The following is a 16,638-nucleotide window of genomic DNA, read 5'->3' on the forward strand; positions in this document are numbered from 1 at the left end:
GTTTTCCCAGCACCACTTATTGAAGAGACTGTCTTTTCTCCATTGTATATCCTTGCCTCCTGTGTCATGGATTAGTTGACCATAGTTGCATGGGTTTATCTCTGGGCTTTCTATCCTGTTCCATTGATCTATGTTTCTGTTTTTGTGCCAGTACCATATTGTCTTGATTACGGTAGCTTTGTAGTATAGTCTGAGGTCAGGGAGTCTGATTCCTCCAGCTCCACTTTTTTCCCTCAAGACTGCTTTGGTTATTCGGGGTCTTCTGTGTCTCCATACAAATTTTAAGATTTTTTGTTCTAGTTCTGTAAAAAATGCCATTGGTAATTTGATAGGGATTGCACTGAATCTGTAGACTGCTTTGGGTAGTATAGCCATTTTCACAATATTGATTCTTCCAATCCAAAAACATGGTATAATTCTCCATCTGTGTGTGTCATTTTTGATTTCTTTCATCAGTGTCTTATACTTTTATAAGTACAGGTCTTTTACCTGTTGTTGCTTTTAAAATCATGAGTTCACACTATACCTCTAGCTCCTTCCAAACCACAGACCTCCTCCTCTCTCCCCTGGTCCACACATCCCTCCTCCAGTAAGAAAGAACCTGGGCTTCCAACAGCAGCAACCCTCTGTCCATCTGCTCAACCTTAGAGTACACACAACATAGCTCCAGACTTGCTACACCCATTCCACTGCCAACAACAAAACTACTAAACCAAGTTCAAGATTTATGTATGTTTTCCTTGTTTTGACCTTAGACTCTGTCCCGGTGAGGGTGAGCGGTCAGAGTTCTGGGCTCTGGGTATTTAGATTAATGATCTTCTCCCCTCTGTGTAGATAGGTAATAAGTCTGAAGAAGTCTGAGATGGAGTGAGAGTCATTTGTCTCTGTTCATGCACAGTCTCAGCTATGTGATTTTATGATGACTCCATTAAAGTATCCCTGGAAGGCAACAGCCTATTGAAGTCTGGTTTAATGACGTCAGAGGGCCATTAGGTTGGTTTGTTTATATCACTTTCTAGAACTTAGTCCTGGAGCCAACAGTCTTTAGGCCCTCCCTCCTCCTCCTCAGTGGCATAAGATTTTGTCCATACCTCGGTTTCTGGAAGCCCTCCCTGCCTCCCAACCTTTTGGGACTGATTTCCAGTTTCCTCACATTCAGACGCCACTCTACCCAGTTTCCCTTTCAAGTAGCTCTTGCTTCCATCTCATTCTTCTACTTTCAACATCATAAAGCTGACTCATAACCTCAGCACTGGATCAGACTCGAATGCCCCTCCCTGCCAGCCCAACAAGGTCTGTCTTCACCGTTCAGCAGCCTCACCATTGGTTTGGGGACTATGGTCCATCCACCAGGGTGCCCATGCCCTTGGGTCCTGTTAGGGGAGCAGCTGCCCATTCTGCAGACAAGACCCACTCGGTTCCCTGCACTCGGCAGGGCTTACCTTAAACTCATCGAGGTAAGTGAAGGTGACAGAAAACATATTCTCCATCAGGAACAGGCCCTCTTGAAAAATTCTCTGAAGCCAAGATCTTGTAACAGCGAGAGTCCCCTGGAAGACTGTTTTTTCTGAATTATTTCCAGTTTCATTTCCCTGCCCTCCTGCTGAATCCTGTCACCACAAGAGAGAGACAGAGAGTTTAATTGTCCCTGCGCTGTGGACCCAAAGGATTGTCCAGATGCCACTCCCTTCCCCCCAGTGCGCCCAACGCCACCTGTGCGCTCAGACTCACCGGCCCGGCCAGAGCCTGCGCATTCATAGCACTTTCATTTCCCCAGAGCGTTTCGGCTTCACTCTGGGTGGGCAGCATGGGGGGACGAGGCAGGAGAAGGAGCGGCATGGATGCCCCATCAAATGACCCCAGGCAACTGTTAACAGAGGCAACTCTGCCTCACCAATGCACAGACTTCCTGGGCTCCAAGCCGAGGAAGAGACGACAAGCTTCCTCCGGACAGGGTGAGAAGGAGGTACCAAGGGATCAGAGCTTCCAGCAGCTCAGAGAAGCCGAGCTAGTGTAAACCCTGTCCTTCAGTGACATGTTTGGTCTGCAGGCCAGGAGGTAAACCCATGTCCCCAACCACTGGTGCTCTTTCCCTGAGGTTCTCCCTTCATTCCCTCTCCCTGAAAAGCCCCTTTTCCCCAGGGTCAAGGGCTCTAGGGATGTCTCCCTCCCTCCCCCCCTCTCCTTCTCACCAGAAGCACCTTTACCACAAAGCAGATACAGCCCAGCCATCAGCCCCACTTAGACAGAGGCCTCTCCCAGTTCTGTGTGTGTTTTCTTTTGCTTCAACTGAGCCCCTCAAATTGTGTCAGGACCCCCCAAAACTGGATCTGTTGGTGTCAATCCCTCCCTCCAGAGATGCTTGGCCCAAGGGCTAAAGACGTGGTGGCGAGGCAGCTGCCCAAGGAGCTGACAGCACAATCAGTAAGCAGGGCAAGTGCCAAGATGAGAAAGCACAAGCTATTTTCAAGGCACATAAAGGGTGCTGTACCCAGCCTGGTGGGAGCGGTTCTTCCCTGAAAGATTTGGGGAGCTCTGGGCAGCACGGGAGGGGTGGGTTGGGGTACAGGTGTGACAGGAGCACAGCACTCAGAATGTGGGTGGAAAGGGCCAGCAACAGTTCTGAGCTGAAAGCAGGACATGCTGACCCATGCGGAACATCCCCGCATGGTGCAGCAGCTTCTAGAATAATCTGGAAGCTTTAGCAGGGTGTGCATGCCATCTGTGATCTGGCATTGCCTAGATCTCAGCTCCACCTCCAATCACACTAGGCTACCTGTGGGGCCTCCGGAGCGGCATGTTCCTCTCCTCCCTGACACTGCACGGGCTGCTCTCTTGCCCTGTGGGAACATCAGCCCCTCCGAAGGCCCTTTGTTCCCAGGGCACCTAATCAACACTCCAGATTAGCATTAAGCCACTGTGCTGCAATTATGTACTCATAGGATGGCCCCCTCCTATGCATCCCTGCTGTCAGGGACCTGTCTTCTCCATCTGGGTGTCCCCTGCACCCAGCATAGATGATGGAAGTGAACAACCCAAGTAGGTAACAACCTACTCTAGAACCTTCAGCTTTGCTCCTTGTTTTTCTCCATCTGATGTCCTATCAATCCTATCAACCCTTTATGTCAGCATGCAACCAAAAGCTTTTCAAAAACTCTTCATATACTTTGGTTTTATTTAATTTCAGTTTTGCAAAGCTTTCTGTTTTTATGGCACAGGTAGAGTATTTGGATCAGACTGTGGATTGCACTAATCTGAGATCCCAACCAACATTCAAGATAGTTATTTCTACAGGAACATATACCCTAAGTAACTGACAAATTTCAAATTTCTTGAACACAGTTTATCTAGATGTTGGCACCTGCCTATGATGGTTTAATTAACACCCACTTCAGGAGAAAGCAATCATCTTACCAATGTTTATTTTTAAATGTATCCTTGGTATTTTAAAGAAGAAAAATGAAAGGCAACAAGTTAAAACATATACTTAATTATTTTATATCACTAACGTCCCAGTTCTGTCATGTCAAATGCTTAACAAATAAATAAATGGTCAATCTAAATATGAAATAATCTATCACCTTCACGTGGAAGCTCAAACTCAAGCTGGTGAAGATCACACAACAATGGAAAAATATAAGCTGTGGACAACGTGCAACATCATGGATGGATCTCAGAGATATCACGTCAAGTGAAGAAAGCCAGACACAAAAAGGAAAGAGTTCAAAGATGGGCAAAACTAATCCATGATGGTAGAAATCAGGAGAGTGGTTACCTCTGGGAGGTGTGGAGCGAGGGGGGACAGAGCTCTAGGATATCCCTACAGCTTGATGAGGGAGGTGGAGCCTGTGTGGAAAGGCTCTAAGGTGTGCACTTAGGTGTGTGGACCTCGCTACTGTATTTGAGTTTCAGTGAACAGGAATAAAGCTCAGGTGGGAAAGACTAGGCATGAACATGCATTTAGGTGGGGAGGTCCTTGCCTGAAGTCCCAGCCACTTACAGAGCTCTTGAATTAACCCAGTCACAGCTGATACTCTACACTTGAGATCCTGCACTGCCTCCTTCCCTCCAACGCAAGCCCTGGAGGGCAAGCACACAGACCTTGGTTCACCAAAACAGCTTCGAGGCACAGAACAAAACCTGGCATAAAGTAGGCACTGACAAATACCTGATGACACAATCAGCCACTCTGTGTCATTCTAGCAATCCTAGAATTAGCCTATCTCCTTTTTGAACTGAGGATGCTTCAGGTTCCATAGCTCTCCTGGGTACAACATTACGTGTACGTGTTCCACTTACCACTAGAAGTTTAAGTATAATAATTCTGCAAACAATCTCAGCAGATAAGGCAGGCATCTCATAAAACGTGTGTTCTTTTGTTATTCTGCAGGTAGATTCGTGAAGTTTCAGGCACACAGTCAAGTAGGACTGTATCAAGGGCTCCTCAAGAATCCTACCCCACAAAGAGTTGAAAGAAATCAATGAAGTAATTTAGGAGGAATGAGAAAACAGTACCCCTTATCCATGACGAGTTCCTTCCCTTTAAAACACCTACAAGGAAGGCATGTACTTGATCCCATATAGGTTAACATCCAGGACATTTCCATCTATCTTGAACTTGTAACTAAGATAAAAAGGAAACAAAGTCCTTTTGGTTTGCCTCCATGGTCTGAACTATTTTAACAACAGCAAGTTAAACTATTTTCAAGTGTATTCCTTTGTTTGAAAAAAATCTTAGGGATGCATGTTACCAAAGATTCAAATACCATATAAATTTTTTTAAAAATCAGGAAGATAGAGGGAGGGAGAAAGAAAAAGAAATGCTAGAAGAATATATCCTGGGATATCCTGTGCATGAAATCTCTTTCAGCTCTGCGTGGACTTGCTTACTGGCTGACACATGACCAGAGCTGAGAGTTAGGGAGTTGATCAGAGTGGGGTTTAGAAGGCAGCATGAGAAATGAATTACTGGGGCGATTCTGTAATACACAGAATTAGGTGGGGACCCTGAAGCCCCAGGTGCTTGATGTTAATGAAGACCTGACACCCCCACCTCCATCCTGAACACCCTACTAATTCAGATGAGGTGATCCTGGCAGTGCTCCAAGAATCTCAGAAAATACCTTCTCTCCCACAGGTACATTTCTATTGTTCTGCATTCTGTACACTGTGCCTTCTGGGTATCAGAGGTCACACAAATTTGCAGGAGCAAATAATTTCAGATAATTATGGAAAGCTAACTTTGATTTTTATTTTCAACTTCCCTGACTTGCAAAAAAAATTTGAAGACTAAATGCTGATGAAATGCAGGACACAAGCATGAATATGTAATATGATGGTGATCACTTAAAAATAAATGACAAAAATGCACAGGAAAAAAGACCAGATGGAAATAAACCAAAATCTTAGCAGCTGATTTCTATGCTTTTCCCTTTTTTAAAAAGTAGGATGATTATATTAATACCTTGAAAAAAGAAGTGGGATATATATTAATTTATGACCTTCCATTAATGACAGCAAATATGGGATACAGCCAATCAGCAGGGGATAACCGTGTGCAAGAGAGAGACTACACTTTACTTTTCTACTTACTTTTCCTGATACATATACTTTTCTACTTACTTTTCCTGATACATATCCAGGAGGTGCAACAGCATTTTAAAAGTACTCTCAATAATCTAGGGTGGGGAAGAAAAGAAAAAAAGGGAGGATTTAATCATGATGCCACCATCTTTGCTAAAACAGACCCCCCCCCCAAAATCCAACATAGAGCATAATAATTAATTCTTTTCTTTCTATAAACAAATTTTAAGGGGCTGAAGTACTAATCTTATACCTTCTACAAATAAAACTCAGGATTTAAAATGATACCATTTGGGGAACTTCCCTGGTGGTCCAGTGGTTAAGAATCCATCTTCCAATGCAGGGGACACAGGTTCGATCCCTGGTTGGGGAACTAAGGTCCCACATACCACAGGGCAACTACAGGGTGTCACAACTACTGAGCTCACTTGCTACAACGAGGGAGAAGCCTGTGTGCTGCAACAAAGAGCCCGCACGCAGCAACAAAAGATCCTGCATGCTGCAACTAAGATCCAAAGTAGCCAAAATAAGTAAATAAATAAATATTTTTTAAAAAATAAAATAATACCATTTTATCCACCCCCAAAATGGGAAAGGACAGAGAGCAATTAGGAAGTGGACCAACACTCAGAATAACTTCTAGCCCTGCCTTGCACAATCACACAGACCCAAAGGCTACTGTTTTATTGAATTCTATTTACTGAAACAGAATAACTAAAGTAAATCAACCCTTTACCCTACGAAATATTGACCCCTCCTGGTTCTCTTTTTTCTAAATGCTTTACCCTGTCAAGTTTTCAGAAAAGGAGAATCACAGACTCTGATTCGTTTTGGATCTGCTTTTGCTAAGCAAGGACTCAAGAGCCGATTCCAGACAACAAACCTGGAAATTGCTGTTGGAGATTTCCTCAAGTCCTTCAAGCCGGTACCAAGTCCCTAGAAGACAGTCCAGGATATGACGGGGTGAGTAACTCAGGTACTCGGTGAGGTCTTCCATGTAATGAACCAAGTTACCCAGAGGGAGCAAACTGAACCAGGATCGGAACAGATACTCATCCACATTTAGCAAATGTCTGTTCTTTCCCATTAGCTGGAGTAATTGTTTCCTATACAAGGGAAAATTGGAACAGAAAAAAAGGGTAACAGTGAGATCAGTAAAACAGACCAAGTTAGTTAAAATTATGTTAGAAGGAATCTAAAAAGTTCTAATTTCAAAAATGATTTAAATGCTAAGAACTCAATCAAATGAGAAGTAAACAATAATATATTAAGAATTCAGCAACATGGATGAACTCTGAGGACATGATGCTCAGTGAAATCAGCCACTTACAAAAGGACAAATACTCTGATTCCACTTATGTGAGGTCCCTAGAAGAGCCAGATTCATAGAGACAGACAGTAGAGTGGTGGGTGCCAGGGGCTGGTGGTGAGGGAGGGAATAGACAGTTGTTGTTTAATGGGGACACAGTTTCAGTTTTACAAGATGAAAAGTTCTGGAGATGGATGGGAGTGACAATTGCATAACAATATGAATGTACTTAATGCCACTGAACCGTACACTTAAAATGATTAAAATGGTAAATTGTAGGTTAGGTATATTTTATCACAATAATAAAAGAATCCACCAAAAATTAAGCACTTTCCAGCTTTACTGAGATACAACTGGCATATGACACTGTCTTAGGGTTAAGGTGTAAAATGTGTTGATTTGATATACTTTCTTATTGCAAAATGATTACCACCATAGCATTACTTGATAGCTGCATCCATTGTGTCATAAAGTTACCATTTCTTTTCTGTGGTGAAAACATTTTCTGCGGTGAAAACATTTAAAAGTTGCTACTCTCTTAGCAACTTCTAAGTAAACAATACAGTATTATTAACTATAGTTACCATGCTGTACATTAGCTCCCCAGAATTAATTTGTCTTCAGAGTACTGAAGTTTATACTCTTTGACCAACATCTCCCCTTTTCCCCACCTCCCAGCCCCTGGTAATCACCGTTCTACTCTCTGCTTCTGTGAGTTTGACTTTTTTACATTTCACATATAAGTGATATCATACAGTATTTGTCTTTATCTATCTGACTTATCTCACTTAGCATAATGCCCTCAAGGCCCATCCATGTGTTACAAGGGGCAGGATTCCCTTTTTTTTTTGTGGCTGAATACTGCATCATATATACATATATATGATGATACACACAAGTATATATACATCATATATATGTATACACACACACACATATACACACCACTGCTTCTTTATTCATTCATTTGTTGATGGACATGTAGGCTGTTTCCACATCTTGCCTATTGTGAATAATGCTGCAATGAACACAGGGGTACAGATATCTCTTTGAGATACTTATTTCATTTCCTTGGGCTACATACCCACAAGTAGGACTGCTGGCAACCCTATGGCAATCCTATGGCAGTTCTTTTTTTACCTTTTGATACTGTTTTCCATTGTGGGTACAATAATTTATGAACTAAGCATGCTGATGCATGAATAAGCAACTGCCCTGGATCAAACAGTCTACGCAAACCCAGTCCGGGGAAGGTCTTTAAATTAGGCTGTTCTGTAACACTGTCCTGGAGACCCAAAAAGATGACAATGGGAAAGTAAATACAGCCGAGTGCCACAGAAGCAACAGAGGCTACGCGAAACATATGGATGGATAAAGCTTCTCTATATACTAAAGGCCACTTTTGCCTAAAAGACACAATCTTTAAGACCAATGCTAATGTTTGTCATTCTCCAGCTAAATTTCTTCTAGATAGTCTGTCTTCTAGATAAATGCCCCTTGAAGGGCATTTAAAATATATATAATTATATAAATAATCTTAATTTGGCTTTAATTTCAAAACGTTCCAATAACAGTGAAGAAGCAATAACTTAATTCAGCTCACTAACTAGTTCAATCCCTAAAAACCTATAGGCTAGATCCTATTGGATTAGGGGCAGGGAGGGCAGATGAGAGACTTGGAATAGTTTCTTTAACAAAAAACAAAGTAAATGGGGGATGCTATCTGTGCTTGGAAATAAGTGTTAGTATTAATTTTTTTGTACTGAATTTGTATTTTTTATTTAGCTTTTGTACTTAAGTTTGATTTACCATTTTTCTTTTATGGATTGTGCTTTCTGTGTCTTCTCTAAGAAAACTTTCCTTGCCTCAAAATAGTACTTCACTACCTCAAGATGTGCACCTACAATGTGCAAAGCCTCTGACCTGTGCAATTCTACTTTCAGGAATTTATCTTGAGGAAATAATTGGACAGGGAAAATTACAAAGAAGTGTATCAAAGCATGCTTACAAAGCAAAAGTGCAGAAATAATCCAAGTGTCCAGGCACAGAGAACCAGCTAAATAAAATTTGCAACACTAAGCAGTCATTAAAAAAGTAGGTGTATATTTACCGGTGAAAAAAATCGTTCACAATATACTGTTAAATGAAAAAAAGAAGGTTGGAAAACAGGATAAAACAGAATAAATAATCTATCATAGAGGCGGGGCAGGGGGAATTGCATGAAACCAGACAAAAGGTGCAAACTTCCAGATATAAGATAAATAAATGCTATGGATATAACGTACAACATGATAAATATAATGAACACTGCTGTGTGTTATATATGAAAGTTGTTCAGAGAGGAAATCCTAAGAGTTCTCATCTCAAGGGAGAAATTTTTTTTCTATTTCTTTAATTTTGCACCTATGAGATAATAATAGATGTTCACTAAACTTACTGTTGGTCATAATTTTGTGATGTAAGGCAGATCATTATGCTATACACCTTAAACTTATACAGTGCTATAGGCCAATTATATCTCAATAAAACTGTAAGAAAAATACATAATCTTTTGTGGTTGATTTTTAAGCATATAAAGCACCCACATATCGACATTTGGACAAAACCCTGCAAATACACAGGCCAAAGTGTTAACAGCAATGATTATCTCTGGGGTTGCAGGCCATTTTTGTATTTTTCTTTGTATTTCTTGCTTGTTTGAAATTATTTTTTTTTAATTTAATTTATTTTTTGGCTATGTTGGGTCTTCATTGCTGTGCACGGGCTCTCTGTAGTTGCGGGGAGAGGGGACTACTCTTCGTTGCAGTGTGCAGGCTTCTCATTGTGGTGGCTTCTCTTGTTGTGGAGCATGGGCTCTAGGCACGTGGGCTTCAGTAGTTGCAGCACGCAGGCTCAGTAGTTGTGGCTCGTGGGCTCTAGAGCGCAGGCTCAGTAGTTGTGGCACACGGGCTTAGTTGCTCCGAGGCATGTGGGATCTTCCCAGACAAGGGCTCGAACCCGTGTCCCCTGTATTGGCAAGTGGATTCTTAACCACTGAGCCACCAGGGAAATCCCCTAAAATCTTTAAAGAACTAATTTTAAAAGAAGTAATTTTAAAAGAAGTAATTTTACTCCCGTCACTAAAAGCATGAATGAGTGGGTACTAAAAGTCCACCGGAGATCTTGGAAGCACAGTTATCATTCCAAGATTTACATACATAAATGCAGGTCTGTAACTTACTGATCTGTTCTTTTTTCCCGAAACTCTGAGAAGGAGATGCCTTCAAGGGCTGCCCAGGTGTCCTCGGGCTGCACGCCTGAGTCCTGGGCTGGCGGGGACAGGTCCATGCAGTGGTGCAGCACAGGCAGGGCACACACCCAATGGTCAACCTTTTTGTCCATGCACATTTGGCACAGGTTTACCATGAATGCTCGCCAGCTAGAAAGGGAACAGAGATCCCACGTGAGCCCAGCATGGCCAGTGTCAGGCCAGCCCCGGGGGTCCGACACCCGCCAGGGAAGGGACAGCTCCTCGCACAGAGCATAAGATAAGAGCACGCCGGGTGTCTGAGCACAGAGTGACCAAATCAGGGAGAAACCTCAGGAGCCCCCTCGGCACCCCCAAAAAGCATCAGGCACTGAACTGGCCCTTTCGAAGCACCAGAGCAAACTCCTGGTGGCATCCTTCCATCCTCCTTGACAGTGGAGGAGACAGAGGTTCAGAGAGGCATGTGATCTACACAAGGCCCCCTGTGCCTGAGCTGGGGCTTGAACCCAGGTCATCTGGCAACAGTAAATCTACATATAAAGCAACTTTTAACATGTTAGGAAGGAGCTTATAAATAATACATGGCATGTTCCCTACAATCACAAAACATGGATGTTTCTTAAGACCTGGGAACACTTGGACATTTGCCAATATTTCTTCTCTCTTTCAAAATGAACGGGGTTTAACTGGGTGCTTTAAATTTGTAAAACCACAAGGCAGGTGTCCCATAAGACTGACTGCTCAGAGAAGGCTGCACAATCTTACCCTCGAGTTCAATTCAAACAGCTCCAGAAAAAAGACCGTGGGAGCATCAGAGGGTTCTGGGGCGGCGCCTCCACCCAGTGAAATGTGAGTGCCTTCAGGCCAGGCCGTGGTCTCCACACCACGAGTGCTCCAGGCCCAGCGCAGTGAACCTCTGGCTCGTGAACTGGGCACGGCAGCTGCAGAGGCCACGGGGAGGGCACCCACAGTACTTACATAAACATCCTCGAGTCCGGCTTCGTTGTCTTACCATGACCACCCCCCCAAATACACACACGTGGGGCTGAGTCATGATACATCTTAAAGCTGCTCAAAAGCAGGGTATTCAAGAGAATATGTAATAAAATGAAAAATAGTACATAGGCTAGAAAAAGGCTAGCGGGATAAACACTGAAATGACAGCAGTGAGTAGTAAAATTACAGGTAGTTTTTATTTCTTGCATGTTTTCATCCATTCTCTGACAAGCACTTACTTTTATAATCAGATAAAAACCATTAGAGAGCTAGAAAATCTTTATACACACACACCCACACCCACACCCACACCCACACCCCCCCCCCACACACACACACACACACACTACCTCTGAGATGTTTCAAGGATGTGGATCAGATCCTTGCGAAGGGCATCTGGTGAACTGGCATTCGAGCAAAGGAGATAACAGAGTGAGCCCAGGTCACTTTCCGATAAGACAAAGTTAAATTTTTCCACTGAGAAAAGGATAATCAGGCCCATTCTCAATTTACTCCTCACTGGGCAGTCTTCAGGCAGAGGGTCCCCACTCATTTCCAGAAATGGTGCCATTTTCTTTGCCAAACATTCCCACAGGTGCTTTCTCACCTGCGCCCAGGAGAAAAGGAAGATACAGAACCATGGCATTAAACCCGCCAGAGGTGTCAGGAGCAGCCCATCACTATGCTTACTTCCCCATCAGCTGGGCAGGGAAGCCTCTGTGGAGGGGTCACCCACTGCCTGCCTCCCCACTAAACCCTGAGCATCCCCCTTGCCCTGGGTCTTTGGGAGGCACCACCAGTGGTACGTCCAGAGGCCTCAGCATGATGGAGGGGCTATCAAGTGGGGGTCCTGAGCCTTAGAAGGGTATACTGGTCATCTCAGGTGTGGCTCCAGGTCTGTCTCAAAAACACCTAAGCCATACCACAGAGCAGGTGGAGATGCAGTGAAGGGCGCCAGCCTTCTTGTGGTGGAGGGGAAGGGCAGGTGAGGGGGTGGGACCAGTGGGTGGGGAGGGCAGGTGGGGAGGGCAGGTGGGGAGGTGGGACCATTGGTGGAGGGGAGCAGGTGAGGAGGTGGGACCAGTGGGGGAGGGCAGGTGAGGAGGTGGGACCAGTGGGGGAGGGCAGGTGAGGAGGTGGCACCAGTGGGGGAGGGCAGGTGAGGAGGTGGGACCAGTGGTGGAGGGGGGCAGGTGAGGAGGTGGGACCAGTGGTGGAGATGGAGCCAGGTGAGGAGGTGGGAGGAGGAAGAAAATGGGGAAGACAAAGAATTCCCTAGAGGTGTCACTAGGAGAAAAGGGACTGAAATATCCTGCCCCCATCCACCTGGTCCAGGGATTCTAGGGGTCATCTGGCCATTAGGAGGTGGGGTGATGCTGAGTGCCCAGGAAATAGAGAAGGGAGCTGTTGCTGACACCCCTGAGACCTGGTACCTCCTTCTCTTCATACTGCAGAGTGCTCCACAGCTGTTCCTCTCCTTCATAGATCATGGGCACCCGAATGACAGAATAAAACTGCTGGAACTGGGTGAAAAAGTTCTTTAAATTGATGGCATTCCAGGTCTTGAGGATGCTGAAGATGCGGTCCAGCATGATCACAGCCGCGATCTGCTTCCCTTTCACCAAGTCTTTCCTTGTACCATCTGTTACATAATTCACCAATTTCTGGAACTTCCCAGGGGACTTCCTACAAATTATATCATCGTACTGGTGCCAGTCTAAGATTAAAAAAGCAATGTTAAACTTAGGAGCATCAAAACCCACTAGACCTGGATACTCCACCCTGGAAGGCTGATCTTGACCACAAGAAATAGGATGAAGGAGCCAAGGAAGGGAAGAAAGACAGGAATGCCACAGAACGTGGTAAACGGAAGGCAGCCAACACCTGCTCCATCCAGGTACCCATCCACAGATAAACAACATGGGGCCTGGCCCCTGGGTGGAGCACGGCTGTTTAGGACAAGTAACCTGGACACCCTACAGTGAATTGAGTGAGGCACACAATTCAGCTGCCCTGAAAATACTTGAAACATGTCTTTGTCGAACTAGATGGTTCAGCACAATTGGTACATGAGTTCCTTAGAAAATGACCACACAGAGGTCAAAAATTTCATACTGAAACTGCATCACTCACTAGCACTTGTGCACCATTTTGGTACGTTACTTGGTGCAATTGCTCATTTCCTCTGTCCTGGGAACCGTGGTGCCCACTCCATGAAGGACAGTACAGGTCACATGGCAGACAAAACAGCCCTCAACATGGGACAAGGGCTGAACCCATGGCTGCTCTTATAACCGGCTGAAATGATATGAGTACAGACCTAGAAAACCCAGGAAAATCACCTGTCAAATAATTAGAAGGCAAAGAGGTCAGTAAGGCACCAGAGGCAACACAAGTGCATAAAAATAGCCATGAACATCAGAAAGTCCAGCCTCTGAACAGGCTTCCTGCTCCTCAGTGTGCAGTCTGCTATCTTTGCTGCAAGTCCCCACTCACCCATCCCTGCCCCATCCTGGCCCTGCCCAGGGATAACTTGGAATCACTGTTTGGATCTGACCTCAGGCATCACCTCCTATGGAAGCTTTTCCTGCTCCATATGTCCCTCACAGGTGGGGGACACAATGGCTCTCTCTCAGTTTTATAGAAACGCTCTTCCAGACAAAAGGTGAGTGAGAGCTGCTGGCCTGGGATGGCCAGTGCCGTGGAGGTGAAGGGAGCGCCAATCAGTGTCCTGGGCATGGGATACCCTTGACCCTGGGACGGTGGGACAGGAGGGACACTGATGGTCTTGGTCTTGAAGAATCTACTAGAAGAACAGAAATAAAATATTTAAGTTCCAAACCCCCAGAGAAAAGAGAAAGAAAATCCAAAAGTTAGAAAAAGTACAAAAAAGAACAAAGAAACAAGGTAGAGAGAAAAGACATGATTATTTGTCAAAAGTGAGTCTTCCAGTGACAATCTCAATTCATGCCAATGGGCTAAATTCACCCATTAAAGATGATTAGATTGGGAATTCCCTGGTGGTCCAGTGGTTAGGACTCTGCATTTCCACTGCACGGGGCACAGGTTTGATTACCAGTCTGGGAACTAAGATCCCGCAAGCCATGCGGCACGGACAAAAGAAAAAAAAATGATTACATTGAATGGAAAGAAAAAAAGAAACAAACCAACAACAGTCCAGCGAAACAGAGACGGGGCTGCAAGAGTTGAATTTGAGAGCAAACAGCAAGAGTTGGGACAAAAGCAAAGAGGCTAAGAGGGTAGGCAAGGAATGCAGACACAGCAGAATCAGTTTCAGGCAAAACACAGCACAAGGAAAAAGGCACTGGAAGGGACAGTGCTAGTCATGGCTGTTTCTGCCACCAGCACACACATCTGCCATCTGGGTCTCCCCCATGTCACAGGGCTGGAGCCCAGAACCTCCATTCTGCCCGCCTTGCCACAGTGGGTTCTACCAATGAGAGCGCTCACAGGAGGCTTAGAAGGAGGAAGAGGGGAGGGAAGTCATCTCTCTCTCTGTTTACTGGGATTAATAAAAACTACATTTATTTAACATAAACTACTACCACACCAAATAAAACAAAGCACAAAACTTCTGTCAATCAACAAGAGTGCCTTCCAGACACTCCTCCCAAATCACCTGCATTGATGATGTCAGGGGCTGGGGCACTTCCCCACCTGGGTTCAAGCAGTGACCTCCAGACCCTTGGAAGCCAACGAAGGCCCTCCCTGGCCTTCCCATCAGGCCTTCCATTGGTTACTATGACTCACCTCCTTACTGCTTAAAACTCCTGATTTAACCTAACTGACCAGAGTACCGTCTCCCAGGGAGCTCCAATGTCAACCTACCAACAGGGCATCTAAATAGAACGGCACACACCAAGAAGTAGGCAGTTAAAGTGCCTGTGCAACAATAAGGAAAAAAGCTTTAACACTCATTTTTTTAAAAAGCTTGCAAAGTATAATTATTGAAAAACACTAGAACAATATCACGATTAAGAAAGCATCTGAAAATAAAGTTACTTGGCAATTCTGAGTTACTCTACAACCTAAAAATCTGTTTAATGACAAACAGCTCATACAACTCAATATTAAAAGAAAAACAACCCAGTCAAAAAATGGGCAGAAGACCTAAACAGACATTTATCCAAAGAAGACATACAGATGGCCAAGAGGCACATGAAAAGCTGCTCAACATCACTAATTATTAGAGAAATGCAAATCGAAACTACAATAAGATATCACCTCACACTGGTCAGAATGGCCGTCATCGAAAAGTCTACAAATAAATGCCGGAGAGGGTGTAGAAAAAAGGGAACCCTCCTACACTGCTGATGGGAATGTAAACTGGTGCAGCCACTATGGAAAACAGTATGGAGGATCCTGAAAAAACTAAAAATAGAGCTACCATATGATCCAGCAATCCCACTCCTGGGCACATATCCAGAAAAGATGAAAACTCTATTTCGAAAAGATACATGCACCCCAATGTTCACTGCTGCATTATTTACAATAGCCAAGACATGAAAGTAGCCTAAGTGTCCATCAACAGATGAATGGATAAAGAAAACATTATATATATATATATATATATATATATATATATATATATATATATATATATATATATGTGATGGAATATTACTCGGCCATTAAAAAAGAACAAAATATTGCCATGTGAAGCAAGTGGATGGACCTAGAGAATATCATATTAAGTGAAGTAAGTCAGACAGAGAAAGAAGAATATTATATGATATCACTTGTATGTGGAATCGAAAAGATAATACAAATGAATTTATTTACAAAACAGAAACAGACTCACAGACATAGTAAACAAACATGGTTACCAAAAGAGAAAGTGAGGGGGGAAAGGATAAGTTAGGAGTATAGGATTAAGAGATATACACTACTGCATGTAAAATAGATAAGCAACAAGGATTTACTGTATAGCACAGGAAACTATATTCAATATCTTATAATAAGCTATAACGGAAAATAATCTGAAAAAGTATATATATATAACTGAATCACTTTGCTGTACACCTGAAACTAACACAACTAACTATACTTCAATGAAAGAGAGAGAAAAAGAAAAAAAGAAAGGAAGGAAGGAAGGAAGAAAGGAAGAAAGAGAAAGAAAATCTTTTTAATGGACTTTAAAATGATTGTGTTAAAAAGTGCATCTCTATCTGGTTTGACAGCTTGAGTACCAGGACCCAGCCAGATATAATCTGAAGTGACTAAGGCAGTGCTTCTTAAATAAGAGCAAATGGGACCTGCTATCCCAAATCACCACCACCTCCTTGGGCAAGATTAGATCAGCATCAGCTCTTGTGTGATGAGGGGTCACCTCAAGCATGGAAACAACTAGTTTGGATCATCCAGCAAGTACAGGGCAAAACCAGAAAGTATCACAGGGCTCTGTTCTTTGGTCAGCCCATACAGAATAGAGTCTTTTGGAGGCGATCGAGTCAACACTTGGGCACATTTAATAAGACAGCAT

At 43.8% G+C, this 16,638-nt stretch overlaps 1 protein-coding gene across 3 annotated transcripts in view; it reads right to left on the minus strand.

The window, feature by feature from the left end:
- The window catches only part of RNF213 (ring finger protein 213), a 115,078-nt gene that overhangs the window by 69,116 nt on the left and 29,324 nt on the right, over positions 1 to 16,638 (minus strand). For all 3 annotated transcript variants that reach the window (XM_067022278.1, XM_067022277.1, XM_067022279.1), the window contains 7 exons: positions 12,569 to 12,852; positions 11,486 to 11,742; positions 10,113 to 10,310; positions 6,467 to 6,689; positions 5,623 to 5,678; positions 4,300 to 4,453; positions 1,443 to 1,610 (listed from right to left, as the gene is read on the minus strand). In XM_067022278.1, coding sequence (XP_066878379.1) covers positions 1,443 to 1,610; positions 4,300 to 4,453; positions 5,623 to 5,678; positions 6,467 to 6,689; positions 10,113 to 10,310; positions 11,486 to 11,742; positions 12,569 to 12,852 — 1,340 coding nt within the window. The remainder of the gene's footprint in view (positions 1 to 1,442; positions 1,611 to 4,299; positions 4,454 to 5,622; positions 5,679 to 6,466; positions 6,690 to 10,112; positions 10,311 to 11,485; positions 11,743 to 12,568; positions 12,853 to 16,638) is intronic.

The sequence above is a fragment of the Kogia breviceps genome, chromosome 19, assembly GCF_026419965.1.
Source record: "Kogia breviceps isolate mKogBre1 chromosome 19, mKogBre1 haplotype 1, whole genome shotgun sequence".
NCBI lineage: Eukaryota > Metazoa > Chordata > Mammalia > Artiodactyla > Physeteridae > Kogia > Kogia breviceps.